This window comes from Hibiscus syriacus, unplaced genomic scaffold (assembly GCF_006381635.1).
Source record: "Hibiscus syriacus cultivar Baekdansim isolate YM2019G1 unplaced genomic scaffold, ASM638163v2 tig00110478_pilon, whole genome shotgun sequence".
In the NCBI taxonomy this organism is placed as follows: Eukaryota; Viridiplantae; Streptophyta; class Magnoliopsida; order Malvales; family Malvaceae; genus Hibiscus; species Hibiscus syriacus.
In genome coordinates, this window is record NW_024062755.1 from 1212620 (window position 1) to 1231074 (window position 18455).

General features: G+C 35.9%; 1 protein-coding gene and 1 pseudogene across 1 annotated transcript; one reads left to right on the forward strand and one right to left on the reverse strand.

Annotated features, from left to right (window-relative positions):
- Nucleotides 1–1197: 1197 nt before the first annotated feature.
- LOC120128245 lies at nucleotides 1198–13510 on the reverse strand (annotated as a pseudogene).
- Nucleotides 13511–15727: 2217 nt separating this feature from the next.
- On the forward strand, nucleotides 15728–16462 carry LOC120128361. The gene has a single exon (XM_039146049.1). It carries the CDS (start codon nucleotides 15728–15730, stop codon nucleotides 16460–16462), a length of 735 nt encoding a protein of 244 aa, XP_039001980.1.
- The last annotated feature ends 1993 nt before the right edge of the window (nucleotides 16463–18455 follow it).

Genomic DNA, 18455 nt, shown 5'->3' on the forward strand with positions numbered 1-18455 from the left:
ATAATGATTTCTCTTGTTTTTCATCTTTGATAATTTCATCTTCCAAGTACAATAATTATTTTTCATTTTCTTTAATTTTTAATTAAATAAAAATTCTTTGAAATTTAATGATGAAAGTGGACTCTAATTAACGTGCATAAAACTTTAATTTTTATGGGGGGGGGGAATGAAGTCTTCTATTCTACCTTATTTTATACGCAAGACTCAAAATACTTGGGTCATTACAATTGTTTCCAACATATGTGGACCATTTTGAAGATATTGAGCATGATCTTGATAATGAAAGTTGATAGCTAATACGTACCTACAAAATTTTAATTTGTGAGAAATTTATATCTCGTGCTTGATTTCACATGTATACAATTATTTTTTAAAATCTAACACAACACAATTATATAACATAATAAAATTAAGAGAAAAGTATTGAAACATGATATTGGTTATATATCATAGTAAAAAAATATTTAAAATATTAATAATAAATTTAATTCAGATGTATTCATGGAAAATTTAGGCCATGGTTTTGTTTTAGTTCATGGAAAATATGGGTCTTGATTTTGTTTCTATTCATGGAAAATTTAAGTCTTGGTTTTGTTTTTATTTCATGGAAAATATGGATCTTGACTTTGTTTTTATTCATGGAAAAATTAGGTCTGCTTTTGTTTTAATTCATGGAAGTACTATGCCTTTAGTTTTGTTTTAAACTCATGATGAGAGAGTTCTGCCGTTCTACCCAATTCAATAGAATTAATTTTTTATTTAGACCAGTAAACGAACAAATAACATGTATGATTCACATAAATAATTTTTCCAAAATCTCATCCTAATTAGTTTTGTACAAAATTAAGTTGAAATCAAAAGTGAGTTAGTCATACAAGTTGTGTGGTTCGAGATGTAAAATTAAATTTTTGAACTCAATGCTACAATTGAGTAATAAAATCCGATTAATCAAGAGTCAATCCGAACTGTATACACCACTACTCAACAGGAACTTTAATGTGGCCTCCATGTGAGTTAAACAAAGACAGAACCGTGTAGTTTACTGCTAAACCATATGAAAAACATTTAAAAAAAAAACAGATTGCAGAAATTACAAACAATCCGAAGTAAGACACTGAGTCAAAATTAATTATCACATTACATTTTAGATAAAGAATAGGTTTTACAATTTGTTATGTTACTTAAACCATGGCTTAAGCCAAGCTATGTTACTTAAAGGCACCCCAAACAAAGGGGTAAATCAACTGATATATATGCATGCCACTGACAAACTTGCACCATTAGATTCTCAAGCTGGCAATTGGAGCTTCACATTGTTCTTCCAGCTGCAGATATAGACAGATAATCAGATGCATTCAAATAATTAACACGAGTATAAACTGCTTTTTGGAGTGATATAGGTGTTTTACCTCTGGAAGTAATAGTAGAAGAAATCAGCGTACAGCAATGTCTGGACAAGCCCTGAAATCCAAGCTGAAAAAGAAAAACAATCATATAAACAAGGTGTTTGAAAACATCAAATATCGAAAATGCATGCTTATATATTTATTGATTCGAACATTCCTCGTACATCTATGGCCACTGACATGGGACAGAAATGCTCGGAGACAGAGGGAGATAGAGAGAGGGAAGACATACTTATCCAGTGGACAAAATGCTCTTCAGTAAAGTACCGATAAACCCAGTTCAATATGTACAATGCTCTGTACGCACTGCAATGAGAAGGAACAATATTAGTTCCTAACCGAGAATTAAACATTTAGAAGTTAATGACTTGAAATAAGGGAGAAATGCATACATATCATGGTGCTAAATAGAGGCACTATGAAAATTCTCCAAGGGATTTGTAAAGCACTTCGGTCTTGAAGTTTTTATGTACCTTTGGAGCCAACATGTACCAACTACCATGGGTTTTCCCACTAAATGCCCTCCAATAACTAGAGGAACAAAGGGGAACGAAAGCCAAAAGGTTTAAGGGATATAAATTTCAAGATCAACGTAAACTTTGGTCCGACCTGATATCAACTTTTCATCAGGAACAAACGCACGGTAAAATGCTGTCAACTCTATTTAGAGATTTTATCTCTTTTGTTTTCTAGCTAAATTAACATGGAAGGAGGTAACATTATAGGGAAATGAAAGCCAGGAAGTAAGGGTTCATCATGCAAGGTAACAATTACGGCAAACCTGCCACTGATTAGGAATATTATAGCATACAGTGGAAGTTCAAATTTACCCAAGGAGAAACACATATTGTCCGGTCAAGTTGTCAATATTTCTAGTCCGTTGCAACAATACAAGCTGAGGAAGTATGGCGACAGCTTCCAAATACAAGGAAAATGTCCACATGACCTGCTCAACCATTTTTGTCAGACAAACACTCACATATTAAAATATATTAGTCTAAAAGACAATAGAAACAGATGATTTCTTAATGACTAATTAAAGTAAACACATCGATAGTATACATAGCTTCTAATTCAACCAGAATGAATTTAACGTATAGAATCATGATTGTAATGAGTAATGACTACACGGAAATGATTATTCTATTTTCAAACAAACAGGAAGAAGGAATGTTGATACCTCTTTGAAGGTGAATTTCTCATTTATAAGAAGGGCAAGAATCAGGCAAGGCAGCATAAGGATATAATGTCGAAATGTATCCTGGTCCTTATCATAAGATCTACGAACTATCTTGTGCAATCACATGTACCATACAATTGAGAAAGAGCTTCCCAGGAATATTAGCTTCATGATCGTGTTATAAGGCGAGATGTAACTAGTGAATATGTCCAAGTAACGAGTTGCAAAGACAATAGCGTAGAGTTCTTGCGTCTTCAGGGAAATTCCTGCACAAAAATATAGGACTTCATATCATAGAAAAATGATTCAGGGCCAGAAAACAGTTCATAAGATATGACAGGACGTGTGATACAGAATTGAATGTTGAATACAGAGACGCAACATAGGACAGTGGAGCTATATAAACACAGGAGACACCTAGGCCCAAAGGGGAATCTTGCCCGTTAAGTCAAATGCCATGGCATGCCTATGAATGAACACGAGCTTAGGATTCCTACTTTTTGAGTTCCATTACATGCTGTTTTTCTCTTCCTATAACAGTAACCATGGTCGAGATGCAAATAAGCATATCTATAAATATGTTATTTACAAAGAAAAAGCTCCAAATACTCCACCAGAATGTGAAAGAACCTCTGTAAGCATACATCCACTTAATATTTGAAAACTTCTGTGCACTGAATCCTCAATTGATAGCATCTCTAAATTCTATAACAACTCATGTTCCGGCAAGTAAATGGCTTTAGCCACCCATGAATGCTCCAGCCATCCCACCTCACAGTACCATTTTAAAGTGGAAAAAGAATCCGACAGGCTAATTGAGCACATGGAAATAATCAACTTAATCAAGCAAATAAAAATTAGGTGGCATTTCTGCCCCAAATCAACTTTGTGATAGGGTGAGAAGAAAATGGAAATAATCAACTTAATCAAGCAAATAAAAATTAGGTGGCATTTCTGCCCCAAATCATTTTTGTGATAGGGTGAGAAGAAAACACTCTATCATCTGTGGTTATAGTTTAAGGCCCTCGTCATATACCGATATAATCATATTCTTCTCGAAACATAGGCCATCAAGACATAAAACCACTTGCTTAAATTTACCACAAAATATAATTAGCTTAGTGATTTCGATAAAATTTCCAACGCATTATAAACACTCATTACAAATTTCAAACCCTTAGATATTTATTGCTACAAATTGAAAGAAAACCAACTAAAAGAAGATCCCATTTCGGAGACTCTGTAACACCCCAATTTAGGGGCTAAATTTAAGAAAATATAAATTGGTGGATTTAATTTGGTATTTTGAAAGAAATAAGGGATTAAATTACAAGATTTCAAAGTTGACAGACCGTTTTAAGAAGTGTAGGAAGTTCAGTGGCTAAACTCTTGGTTTAGCCATTTTTAATTATGAGATGTTATAAACCCCCCAGACTCCCGTATGTTTCTGGAAAATTTTCCAGTTTTCCTCTCCCGTTCTCCCTACTTCCAACTCCGATCTACTCGCCGTCCGACCTCCAAACGACAAGCCGAAACAACCATCGTGTTCGTTGTCAACCGAAGAACAAAACCCCTCAAACCTTTCGTCGTAAATCATCACCGTTCGTTGTGAATTTCAGTCGGAAGTATCGTCGGTAATAACTCGGTTTTAGTTGGTTTTTCATCGATTCACGACGATCGAGTCATCCGTTTACGACACCTCCCGCACCATCGTGTTCCTTGTGCCGTTCCGAGTCCACCGGTGTTCTCCTTTTTCTCTGACGGCGGCGGCGCGTTGGGAGGTGAACCGGTCAAACTTCCCGATTTGTTGAAATCGAGCTCTCTGCCGTTCAAAATTGTGAACCGAGCTTTGTAAGTATCTCGAAATCGCTCAAAATAATTTTTAGAAATTTTTCTGGGATTTTATCACTGTTCACGCGCCCCCACGCGCCGCCACTGCGCGTGGGGAAGGGAAAAGTGACCGGTTTGACCGGTTTTGGAACTGTTTTGACCGGTTTGACCGGTCACAACCCGACCCGACCCGTTGACCCGACCCGACCCGTTTACCCGACCCGTTGACCCGACCCGACCCGTTGACCGTTGACCCGTTGACCGGAGTTGACCACTGTTGACCAAAACTTTGACTGGCTTTGATCGGGCATTAAACGACCTTTGACTTCAACCGAGTATACCTATCCTGACATTTTTCGACGTTCCAAATCCGATTCCGCTGTCCGTTTTTCGAAATTCGAACCCGAAGGCCTCGAAATTGTCAGTCAAACCCGTTGACTTTGATTTTGACCAAAAATTCCAAATTTTCGAAAAGTCATATTTTATGCTTTCGACGTCCTGAATCCGAATCCGAAGTCCGTTTCGCCAAATTCGAACTCGGTAAGCCGTCTGTCACTGATTTATCACCCGATTCGATCAGTTTATCGTAATTAAGCTCCGTTTCTTATATAATTTATGTTGATATGTATCTGAGGAATTATTGGAAGTTGAATTGAAGATCAAAGGCGTTCGAATGGAATTTTTATGGTCGATCAGTATTGCACGGAAATCGAGGTAATACTTTACTACCTCTTTATGCTTTATAGAACATGTTGGTATTGGTAAATGCATGAATGCAAATGTTTGGTCTCATATGTGTAATTAATGAAGTTCTACACTCGATCTGAATACGGTAAAAAGGTTCAGTAATTGATTATGGTTCAGATGACTTTTATAAGAAATTAAGGGATTGCTAGAATTAAATTACAAGTTATGTGCTTAGTGGTAAAGAAATCAACCTGGATCTGTAACTTATAATTTATTTCATCAAAGGTTAAATGTTAAAGGCATTTGGATGTGAATTTATGAAAATACTCCGGTAGGGTAAAATTACGAAAATACCCTTGTGTTATAAAAAGACAAGATTGGAATATGGAAGTTAGATAAGAGGATTTTACAGACATATTGATCTGATAAAAATATTGATGTGCATAAGAAATGATAGTTATACGTAGACATTATGGATAACCGGTTTTTAACCCCAAGAGGGTTTATGCAAGATACTAGAAGTGTGTTAAGGGAATTATTTCAAGATCAGAGATTGTTCAAGAAAGCAATTAATCATAGGATCTCTAAATTATATTATTTTCGTTAAGAGCTAATATCGAACTTATCTGGTTAAGAAATTACGGAAATGCCCTTAAGAGGTAGAATAGTCTGAGATGACTCTGAATGAGAAAATACTTAGAGGATTCGTACTTAACTCGATTAAGTACGGATTTAATTGTTAAGATCCCGACTTAGTGCAGGAAAATTTATGATATTCCGTTTGTAAAGTCTGAGAAGACACTTGACCTGAAAATATTCGAATAATGAGTAAATACTGGAAGAGTAATTTATCGGGGGTATTCTGCTGTCAGAATTGTTCGAAAGGACTGAAGTAAATGATAAGATTGAATTAAATAATAAGATCGGATGGAAGGAAAAGATTGAAATACCGTGAATCTGTAAAATGACCAAAATACCCCTGTAATAGAAATGACCCAAGAATATCACCAAGCTCAGGAATGATTGAATATCCTCGAGCTCTGAAATGAATGGAATAAAACTGAACATCAAAATTACCAAAATACCCTTATGGCCTAAATTAAGTAAATGTCTTGGATTAATTAAGGAATCCAAGTAAGATAAGTATTGGACTACCTTTAAAGGTAATGGAAAACAATTTAAGTGAGTAGATCAACCCTAAATCTATGTCAATACCTGAATGATATAGATATTACTGGAATGCGTGTTCGTCTTCTTAAGTTTGGCTCGATGATAATTTTGGAAGTATTCAACTCAACTCAACTCTAGATCGCATTCAGTACTATGAATTGGACGTTTGTTAGTCAAATCAACCATGAAGACCAAATCGAATGGAATGGAAGTACAACATGTATCTAAAATTCAGTAACGTCTAAATTACTCTGAAAAACCCTGAAGTAACTGGAATGGATTTGACTGCTAAATAAGCTAAGTAACCTCAATGATCGAGGATTAAGTAAGTGAATTGGATAAGTCTGGAAATTCTGATGAGTTTATAAGATGTACTGTCCTTATGGAACATGAACTACAAATCAAGCACGTCAGTATTTCATGATATCGTGGAAGCTTGGAAATGAAATAAAGATCATTGGAAGATCTATTCAGCGATGATTCTGAAGGTGATCTATGAATAAGAATCTGTGGTATTAAAAAGTAACTACCCTGGAAGGGAAATGAATTGACCAGTGGATATAAATTGTTAAGGTTCTGAATCTTCGTTATCAAGTTGTTCGATTATCCGATCTATTGACATGGATACAAAGGATTCTGAATACCCTTCTGATTACGTACAACTTCTGAAAACTGTCCGAATAAGATATGATCCTGATAATTCACATTCTGAATAACTGATGATTCTGTCAGTTAATGAACTCTTCCAATAGTGATTCTAAATTTCAACATTCTATCGGTAGACTAAAGATTTATGTTTCTATGCCCGATAAGATTATCCTGTATCTCTAAATAATATTTGGAAACTCTAGTGTGTCCCTTACTTATATGAATATTTATCTGATTTCTGATTTGAATTATGTTTTGACATCTGATCTGAAATCTGTTCTGATTCCTAACCTGGATTCTGTTATGATATCTGATCTGAATTATGTTTTGATTTTTGATATCTCCGTTTACCGACGGAGAAATGTTTTATCTGGGGGTTTATTGTTGGAGGAAGATTATCTGCAGACTCCTCGGCTTTGTGCTCAGGGTCTAAATGGCATGTGCGGTTGGGTGTATGGTTCTGGGGAACCTACACATTTATGATGTGAACGGATGGGGGTATATATATATATATGTTTTAAAAGATCTGTATCTTTTTACTGAATTTTTCGGGAACACACTAGAAAACCTATTCTGAACTCCTGAACTCAATCATCCGAATTATTTATCTGAACTGAAAGCTCATTGTCCGTTAGCACCTGAAATATCAGTAGGATCCCTGCTCAGTATAAAAATCTGTAAATATCTGAACCAATAAGGAAAATATGTTTATCTGTATCTGCACGTTTTCCAGCATCATATGGTAGTTCTGTATTACTGAGTTTTTCGAAGCTCATTCTATTACTCACCTTTTCAGGTTAAAAGAATTGTACCAGTGCATCTATCGACTTCAGTAAGGGAGTTTTTCCGGCGTTGTAGCAGAGTATGGTACATGTGATTAGGGGGCATGTAATTGTATTTTGATTTATATACGAGTCTAGAAATATGTTTTTATTTTTAAATAGTGACAAATGATTTTATAAGTTTACATGTTCGGATAAAAAGATTTAAATTTTCTGCTATTTTTACAGTGGGTCGCTCCGGTGGCCCTAATGTGACTTCCTGGATCAGATCGGGCTACCTGTATCGGTCTGGGGGGTTACATTTAGTGGTATCAGAGCTATGGTTTGAGTCAAAATTTTTCAAGATAGACCGGCCGGTCAAATGTCAAAATATGTCTGATCAGTACATGCCCCTAGACTGCAATCGTACCTCTCTGAGCCGGAACTCCAGGGCTGAGTCCCTATCGGTATTAAGTAAACCAAAGTTTCTATCTGCTAAGGCTATACTTGTACAAAAAGGAATACCAGTAACATCTGTCTAAACGCTATAAAGTATCTCATGAGCCATGTGAGAGTTATTCATCTGAGAATTTCTGACTCGACTCCGGAAATGAAATTGAGATATGTTGCTGCTCTACGAGCCTATTCACGTATCCAATGCTGAATTGATTTCACAATAATAAAGTTGTTCTGATTATTTACTTGGACTGAGGGAGAATTCTGAAGAGATTGATTACTCGAGAAAATTTTAAATTCTTTTATTGAAATAAGGAAAATTTATGATAAGAATGTATGCTCAGTTGGTTAAGGATAAGTGGAGGAATCGTACTTTTATAAAAGCTGTTGATAGATTTGAAAGAACTGATGGAAGTTTCATTTATGCAATTATGTGACATGAATGAATTTCGAGGACGAAATTTTTTTAAGGAGGGGAGAATTGTAACACCCCAATTTAGGGGCTAAATTTAAGAAAATATAAATTGGTGGATTTAATTTGGTATTTTGAAAGAAATAAGGGATTAAATTACAAGATTTCAAAGTTGACAGACCGTTTTAAGAAGTGTAGGAAGTTCAGTGGCTAAACTCTTGGTTTAGCCATTTTTAATTATGAGATGTTATAAACCCCCAGACTCCCGTATGTTTCTGGAAAATTTTCCAGTTTTCCTCTCCCGTTCTCCCTACTTCCAACTCCGATCTACTCGCCGTCCGACCTCCAAACGACAAGCCGAAACAACCATCGTGTTCTTTGTCAACCGAAGAACAAAACCCCTCAAACCTTTCGTCGTAAATCATCACCGTTCGTTGTGAATTTCAGTCGGAAGTATCGTCGGTAATAACTCGGTTTTAGTTGGTTTTTCATCGATTCACGACGATCGAGTCATCCGTTTACGACACCTCCCGCACCATCGTGTTCCTTGTGCCGTTCCGAGTCCACCGGTGTTCTCCTTTTTCTCCGGCGGCGGCGGCGCGTTGGGAGGTGAACCGGTCAAACTTCCCGATTTGTTGAAATCGAGCTCTCTGCCGTTCAAAATTGTGAACCGAGCTTTGTAAGTATCTCGAAATCGCTCAAAATAATTTTTAGAAATTTTTCTGGGATTTTATCACTGTTCACGCGCCCCCACGCGCCGCCACTGCGCGTGGGGAAGGGAAAAGTGACCGGTTTGACCGGTTTTGGAACTGTTTTGACCGGTTTGACCGGTCACAACCCGACCCGACCCGTTGACCCGACCCGACCCGTTGACCGTTGACCCGTTGACCGGAGTTGACCACTGTTGACCAAAACTTTGACTGGCTTTGATCGGGCATTAAACGACCTTTGACTTCAACCGAGTATACCTATCCTGACATTTTTCGACGTTCCAAATCCGATTCCGCTGTCCGTTTTTCGAAATTCGAACCCGAAGGCCTCGAAATTGTCAGTCAAACCCGTTGACTTTGATTTTGACCAAAAATTCCAAATTTCCGAAAAGTCATATTTTATGCTTTCGACGTCCTGAATCCGAATCCGAAGTTCGTTTCGCCAAATTCGAACTCGGTAAGCCGTCTGTCACTGATTTATCACCCGATTCGATCAGTTTATCGTAATTAAGCTCCGTTTCTTATATAATTTATGTTGATATGTATCTGAGGAATTATTGGAAGTTGAATTGAAGATCAAAGGCGTTCGAATGGAATTTTTATGGTCGATCAGTATTGCACGGAAATCGAGGTAATACTTTACTACCTCTTTATGCTTTATAGAACATGTTGGTATTGGTAAATGCATGAATGCAAATGTTTGGTCTCATATGTGTAATTAATGAAGTTCTACACTCGATCTGAATACGGTAAAAAGGTTCAGTAATTGATTATGGTTCAGATGACTTTTATAAGAAATTAAGGGATTGCTAGAATTAAATTACAAGTTATGTGCTTAGTGGTAAAGAAATCAACCTGGATCTGTAACTTATAATTTATTTCATCAAAGGTTAAATGTTAAAGGCATTTGGATGTGAATTTATGAAAATACTCCGGTAGGGTAAAATTACGAAAATACCCTTGTGTTATAAAAAGACAAGATTGGAATATGGAAGTTAGATAAGAGGATTTTACAGACATATTGATCTGATAAAAATATTGATGTGCATAAGAAATGATAGTTATACGTAGACATTATGGATAACCGGTTTTTAACCCCAAGAGGGTTTATGCAAGATACTAGAAGTGTGTTAAGGGAATTATTTCAAGATCAGAGATTGTTCAAGAAAGCAATTAATCATAGGATCTCTAAATTATATTATTTTCGTTAAGAGCTAATATCGAACTTATCTGGTTAAGAAATTACGAAAATGCCCTTAAGAGGTAGAATAGTCTGAGATGACTCTGAATGAGAAAATACTTAGAGGATTCGTACTTAACTCGATTAAGTACGGATTTAATTGTTAAGATCCCGACTTAGTGCAGGAAAATTTATGATATTCCGTTTGTAAAGTCTGAGAAGACACTTGACCTGAAAATATTCGAATAATGAGTAAATACTGGAAGAGTAATTTATCGGGGGTATTCTGCTGTCAGAATTGTTCGAAAGGACTGAAGTAAATGATAAGATTGAATTAAATAATAAGATCGGATGGAAGGAAAAGATTGAAATACCGTGAATCTGTAAAATGACCAAAATACCCCTGTAATAGAAATGACCCAAGAATATCACCAAGCTCAGGAATGATTGAATATCCTCGAGCTCTGAAATGAATGGAATAAAACTGAACATCAAAATTACCAAAATACCCTTATGGCCTAAATTAAGTAAATGTCTTGGATTAATTAAGGAATCCAAGTAAGATAAGTATTGGACTACCTTTAAAGGTAATGGAAAACAATTTAAGTGAGTAGATCAACCCTAAATCTATGTCAATACCTGAATGATATAGATATTACTGGAATGCGTGTTCGTCTTCTTAAGTTTGGCTCGATGATAATTTTGGAAGTATTCAACTCAACTCAACTCTAGATCGCATTCAGTACTATGAATTGGACGTTTGTTAGTCAAATCAACCATGAAGACCAAATCGAATGGAATGGAAGTACAACATGTATCTAAAATTCAGTAACGTCTAAATTACTCTAAAAAACCCTGAAGTAACTGGAATGGATTTGACTGCTAAATAAGCTAAGTAACCTCAATGATCGAGGATTAAGTAAGTGAATTGGATAAGTCTGGAAATTCTGATGAGTTTATAAGATGTACTGTCCTTATGGAACATGAACTACAAATCAAGCACGTCAGTATTTCATGATATCGTGGAAGCTTGGAAATGAAATAAAGATCATTGGAAGATCTATTCAGCGATGATTCTGAAGGTGATCTATGAATAAGAATCTGTGGTATTAAAAAGTAACTACCCTGGAAGGGAAATGAATTGACCAGTGGATATAAATTGTTAAGGTTCTGAATCTTCGTTATCAAGTTGTTCGATTATCCGATCTATTGACATGGATACAAAGGATTCTGAATACCCTTCTGATTACGTACAACTTCTGAAAACTGTCCGAATAAGATATGATCCTGATAATTCACATTCTGAATAACTGATGATTCTGTCAGTTAATGAACTCTTCCAATAGTGATTCTAAATTTCAACATTCTATCGGTAGACTAAAGATTTATGTTTCTATGCCCGATAAGATTATCCTGTATCTCTAAATAATATTTGGAAACTCTAGTGTGTCCCTTACTTATATGAATATTTTATCTGATTTCTGATTTGAATTATGTTTTGACATCTGATCTGAAATCTGTTCTGATTCCTAACCTGGATTCTGTTATGATATCTGATCTGAATTATGTTTTGATTTTTGATATCTCCGTTTACCGACGGAGAAATGTTTTATCTGGGGGTTTATTGTTGGAGGAAGATTATCTGCAGACTCCTCGGCTTTGTGCTCAGGGTCTAAATGGCATGTGCGGTTGGGTGTATGGTTCTGGGGAACCTACACATTTATGATGTGAACGGATGGGGGTATATATATATATATATATATATGTTTTAAAAGATCTGTATCTTTTTACTGAATTTTTCGGGAACACACTAGAAAACCTATTCTGAACTCCTGAACTCAATCATCCGAATTATTTATCTGAACTGAAAGCTCATTGTCCGTTAGCACCTGAAATATCAGTAGGATCCCTGCTCAGTATAAAAATCTGTAAATATCTGAACCAATAAGGAAAATATGTTTATCTGTATCTGCACGTTTTCCAGCATCATATGGTAGTTCTGTATTACTGAGTTTTTCGAAGCTCATTCTATTACTCACCTTTTCAGGTTAAAAGAATTGTACCAGTGCATCTATCGACTTCAGTAAGGGAGTTTTTCCGGCGTTGTAGCAGAGTATGGTACATGTGATTAGGGGGCATGTAATTGTATTTTGATTTATATACGAGTCTGGAAATATGTTTTATTTTTAAATAGTGACAAATGATTTTATAAGTTTACATGTTCGGATAAAAAGATTTAAATTTTCTGCTATTTTTACAGTGGGTCGCTCCGGTGGCCCTAATGTGACTTCCTGGATCAGATCGGGCTACCTGTATCGGTCTGGGGGGTTACAGACTCCCAAGTTAACAAACCAAGAACCCTCCAAAATCCACCTAAAGCTAACCCCTTGAACTTAATAGTGTCACTAAATCCAACAACAAACTAAACTTCTAACTTAAAATAGATGCATCACATTAAGTCCTAACTTATAACACCTCCTTGCTTCTAAACTTCCACCGAACATACAAATTCAAATTACTAGAAATTAACACAGAAAGATACAAGATTCTATAATAAAGACATATGAAAATGCCGCATTTATATCAAGCTACAGTTCAACATTTTACATGATTCTGATTTGGGTATTCAATAAAATGTTAAAAAATTCAGAGAAAAGAATAAATTAACAAAAACCCACAAACAATTTAACCTAAGCATTGATTATTTTTATCTTGTGCAGAAAATTACTGAAAATGAAGAAGAACAAAATATAATGAATTGAAGCCATAAAAAATAAAGTAAATATTTGGAAAATGAACGTACCAGCACAAGATTTGATTGTGTGGATCTTGAGAAGAAAAACGAGAACACTAAGCAAATGGGTCATGTCCCCTGCTAATCTGAATACATTCATCTTCACCTTTCGTTCTACTCAATATTTCTCAAAATATGAAATAAAATATGTAATTTGATTATATTTCCTTCTTTTTTCAGTGTGAGAATCAAGCGGGAAAGTTTCTTTCTGCAAGGAAAAGATTAGAAGATCTTGGATTGATCCAAAAGCTTCTTTACCACTTTGGGATTTCTCTTTCTCACCGTTTTTCCCCCCAGGGAATTATTTACTCCTTGAATCCTTTCTCAGAAGGCAGGAAAATGAAAGAAAAAATTATTGAAAAATGATCAAATTCTTTAATTAGCTACTGTACTATGTATTACTGTTGATTTTATCCATGTACTCGAATTTATGCAATTCTAATCCCATATATTTTGAATTTTAAAATTCCAATTTCAATCTAATTCTTTACTGTTGTTCTTCTTGTTCTGGTTCGTTGCGATTCATTGCTTGATAAATGGATTGGCGTAAGTTGTTTGGAAGCTCGACAGACCAAAACCTAGACTATTTTTCTCCCAACCTAAGCGATGGTATTCCGACTGTATGCCCACCTTCAGAGATACTTGAAGAAGGAACTTCCGAGTGGAGGCTTTCCCTAGTGGGCCAATTTCTAGGAGTAGCTCCAAGCTTCACCTCTCTTCAACGGACAATGGAAAGCCTATGGAGTAAAGCTCTGCTGGGATCCCAATTACAGGTCAGTTCTGCTGGGAACAATACCTTTATTTTTTCTTTTAGCAGTGAATCGGCTAGAGATTAGGTATTGCAAAATGGTCAATGGCATGTGCATAACAAACCCTTAATCCTTAGGAATTAGGAACCTAACCTTAAAAGACTTAGTTTTAACTTGTCTAAAATCCCAGTATAGGTACACCTGTTCAATGTTCCCCTTGAATTATTCTCCAGAACAGGATTAAGCTATATTGCAAGTGCCATTGGAGTTCCTATCTCCATGGACACTATCATTGCAAAGAAAACCAGACTTGAATTTGTAAAAGTCTGTGTAGAAATAGGTGTTAAAGATGCTATTCCTAAGCTCATTGAGGTAGTTCTGAAAGATGGACAAACATCATCGATTAATGTCGAGGTTCCTTGGCTCCCACATTCTTGTAGGAGGTGTAATGTTTTTGGTCACAACGAGAAAGGTTGTGTGCTTAAAACTACCTCTAACCAAACTATCCCTCAAGTCTGGAAGAAGAAGTCAGAAATAACCACTCATGTTGGAGGGATAGAAGTATTGCAAGAACCTGAGAAATTTGCGTGCCATTCTACTGCTACTGCTAAAGTAAATTTGCAAATTATCAATGACTCAATTGATGCAGCTAAGAAGGAAATTGTTGTTGGTAGTGAAGTTATTGTAAGGTGTAAGGAGGTTGCGATTGAAGTTAATGTCCCTGATCAAATCGAAGAGCTTAATTTTGCTAATGATGCTGCTGCTAAAAATACAACAGAAGATGTTGCTGCTAATTCAAGTAGTGTTAATGTTCCTACTTCATACCACGTATCCCATGAGCAAACTGAAGCCAATGAAGTAGGAAATGTTCAACCAGCAGTGCTTAAAAGGGGTAGAGTAAGACCATTGAAAGAAAATGCTAAAACTCAGTTTTCAGGTTCGTCCAACATATTTGAACTTCTAAATTCTGCTGAAGAGATTCCTAACAGTTTAGAAAGCTTCTAAAGAAAACCCAGGGTTGTATCTTTGGGAGTAGTAGAATTAGTGAAGGAACTAAAATCAAAGAAGAAGCATCATCTTGAGAGAGCTAAAGGTATCACGTCTGGAGGTCAAGTGAGTTCTTTAGAATCACCTTCTCAATGATAATTAGTTTTTGGAACACTAGAGGACTTAACATCCCCCTAAAGCGGAATAAAGTGGCTCTTCGAGCCACCCATAATAATGTCGACGTCCTTTGTTTATTGGAGACTAGAGTGAAGGTGGACTAAACAGAGGTGATCGTTGCTTCTAAATTTCAGAACTAGAATTTCTGTTTCAACTACGACCATGCTAGTAATGGAAGAATTTGGGTACTTTGGAGGAAGAGTATTAATCTGTCTGTCATTCAAAATTCTGCTCAGTGCATTACTGTTAGAGGATCTCACCGAGGTACTCCAATGATTATTTCAGCTATATATGGAAGTAATGATGGTACTGCTCGAAGACAACTGTGGCAAACATTAAGAGAAGTTGATCTTACTGTTAACAAGTCTCTTTGGGTTTTAGGAGGAGATTTTAATATTATCATGCACTCCCATGAAAGCACTGATCATGAAGTCCTTGGCCATTATCTCACCTCAGATATAAAAGACTTTCAAGACTTAGCTCATGAACTTGAACTCCATGACCACCCTTATTTTGGACCTTCTTACACCTGGACCAACAAACAAAAGACTTTTTTCTTGCAAGGAAACTTGACAGGGTCATGATAAATTCTTATTGGGCTTCTATCTTCCTGCACTCTTTTGTCGAGTTCATAGCACCAGGAGTCTCTGACCATTGCATGTCTCTAACATGGCTATTCAAAGAAGTTCCTGTTAACAAGTCAAAGCCTTTTAAATTCTTCAATTTTTGGGCTGCTCATCCAACCTTCATAAAAGTAGTAAGTCAATCTTGGCTCCAACCTGCTCATGGTAATCCTATGCAAATTCTCCTTACGAAACTTAAAAGACTCAAACAGTGTCTTACGAGATTTAATAAGGAGAATTACAACATGCTCTCAGATCGAGTCAAGGTTAAAAGAATTGAGCTGGAAAATCAACAACTTCTCACTTTAAAGGGACAAGAAACTATCGAGAAGGAACTTCTTTTACAAGAAGAGTTGTATACTTTGGAAGCTGACGAAGTTGCGTTCCTTAACCAAAAGGCAAAAGTGCAGTGGATTAAATATGGGGATAAAAACTCCAAATTTTTCCATTCAACGATTGCTTTTAAAAACAAGAGGGATACTATTCGCGTTCTTGTTGATGATCAAGGCAATAGATTGGAGTCCTTTGAAGCAATGTCGAAAGAAATTATCTCATTTTACTCTAATCTGATTGGAACAGCCGACAACATGGTCAAAGATGTCGATCCTAACCTTCTTAAAGATCTTCTCAATTACTCATTTCCTTATCAAGCTTCATCAAGCCTTTTTTCTTTAAGAACTCTTGGAATATAGTGAGCGAGGATGTTGTTGTTGCAGTTAAGTTCTTATTTCTCAATGCTACAATTCACCCAGCTTTTAACTCTACCATTATTGCTCTGGTTCCTAAAATTCCAAATCCGAGTGCAGTAAAAGACTATCGTCCAATATCTTGTTGCTCTGTTATGTTGAGTTAATCGATTGACGGAATTGGCCAAGAGGGGGTTGAATTGGCAATAAAAATTTTGGTAGAAGCTTTTGCAGAAAATTGAAAGAAATTGCACAGCGATTTAGAGTGGTTCGACTTTCTCAACCAAAGTCTACGTCCACTACCTTAGCTATCCACACTAAGAATTTTCCACAAATTCACTAATTTGTCTTTCTTTTGAGGACAAAGAGTAACCTTACAAACCCTCAAGAATTATACCCCAAATTCTTGAGAACACTCTCTCCCAAAGAGAACAATACAAATTTGCAAACTTACAAGGAAATCCTCACAAGGTAGATTATTTGCACAATTCTAGAACAAAGAAAAGAACACTAAAAAATGAATACAATTGAGCACAATAAGTGTTCTTGAAAGCAAGATGAATATTGAATGAAAAATAGGCTTGAAATGCTCAAACTTGAGGTTTGATGCTTTCTCTTTGATTCTCTCTTGATTCTAGTTGCTTGATATTTCTTGTTTTTGATCAATGACTTCTAAGCTTGCTTAAATACACCTTGAATCACTTCTGATTGAGGATGATTAGAGAAGATAATATAGCCGTTTTAGTGTAAAAACAATTAATAAAACAGCTTGGAGCGTAGGGGGAATCGGTACCCCCTATGGGGAATCGGTTCCCTAAGTGTAAAATTCAAATATTTCGACCGTTACACAGGGGGGAATCGGTTCCCTCCGAGCATACTGGAATTCTCGGAGCCAAACCATTAAGGGGGGAATCGGTTCCCTCTGAGAAATCTGGAATTTTTGGCTTTGAAATGGTTCGAAATACTTTGTAAAATTATTTTTGAAATTGTTTTAAGATTAAAACTTAATTTTACACTTGAGTAAGGATTAAAAATGATTTTTTGAAAGATTTAGAGTAATGTTTTGATATTCGAATAATTATATCGAATATACTTAGAAAACCTTTATTGCACAATCTTAAAATTCATTTAACTTAATTTGTTAGATCGAAATATCAAAAAAATTTCAGCAATCTTCCCCTTTTTGATATAACAAAACATTTTATTAATTTTAAGATTTTGAAATCAAAAACCGACGTTTTTGAAAATTACTCCCCCTTACTTTAACACTTACTCCTCTTTTAAAACATTTAACACTTCTCCCCCTTTTTGTTAAATCAAAAAGATATTTGTAAAGAATTTAAACAAGGTTTTGAAATCATTTAGCCAATTGAATATAGTTTAAGCTGCTAAGATCACAATCAAGAGAAATGTTAGCCATTAGTTTCATAATCAATATTCATAATTAATGTGACATGGCAAAATTGGTCATATTTCTAAAATGATGTAAATGATGCAATAAATTTAACTAAGCCAAATATATAAGCTCAAACGTCCAAATAAATCAAAAGTCTAACAATCCTCAAAATCAAACATTCCAAAATATTCAAAATGTTCAAGCAATAATTTTTTAGTTTAAAGTTTTAAAACTAAACATAGAATCAAACATCCGGATCGGGAGGAGGAAAACGAGCTCGCATAGCGGCCATTTCGTGAGTGAGTTCATTAATACGCGCGTTGGTTGCTTCGTTATTTGCACGCATCTCCCGAAGAATTTCTAATTGTTGAGCTCCCATTGTGGATAAATGGGACTCTATAGAAGTAAAGCGCGAATCCATGGTAGCATATCGGAAATCGAATGTCTCCATAGAGGATTGAAAATATGGAGGCATTTGATGCGTTTGTTGTGCTTGCTCCTCGGGCTGCTCAGGCTCATCTTCGGCTTCATCGATGTCTCGCATTAATTGTTGAAGCTCGGGATCATCGTCAGCTTCTGGTTGAGCTCGTGAAGAACTAGCTC

Coding starts and splice junctions, on each gene's coding strand:
- LOC120128361 (XM_039146049.1), top strand. CDS start 15,728: ATGATAAATTCTTATTGGGCTTCTATCTTCCTGCACTCTTTTGTCGAG.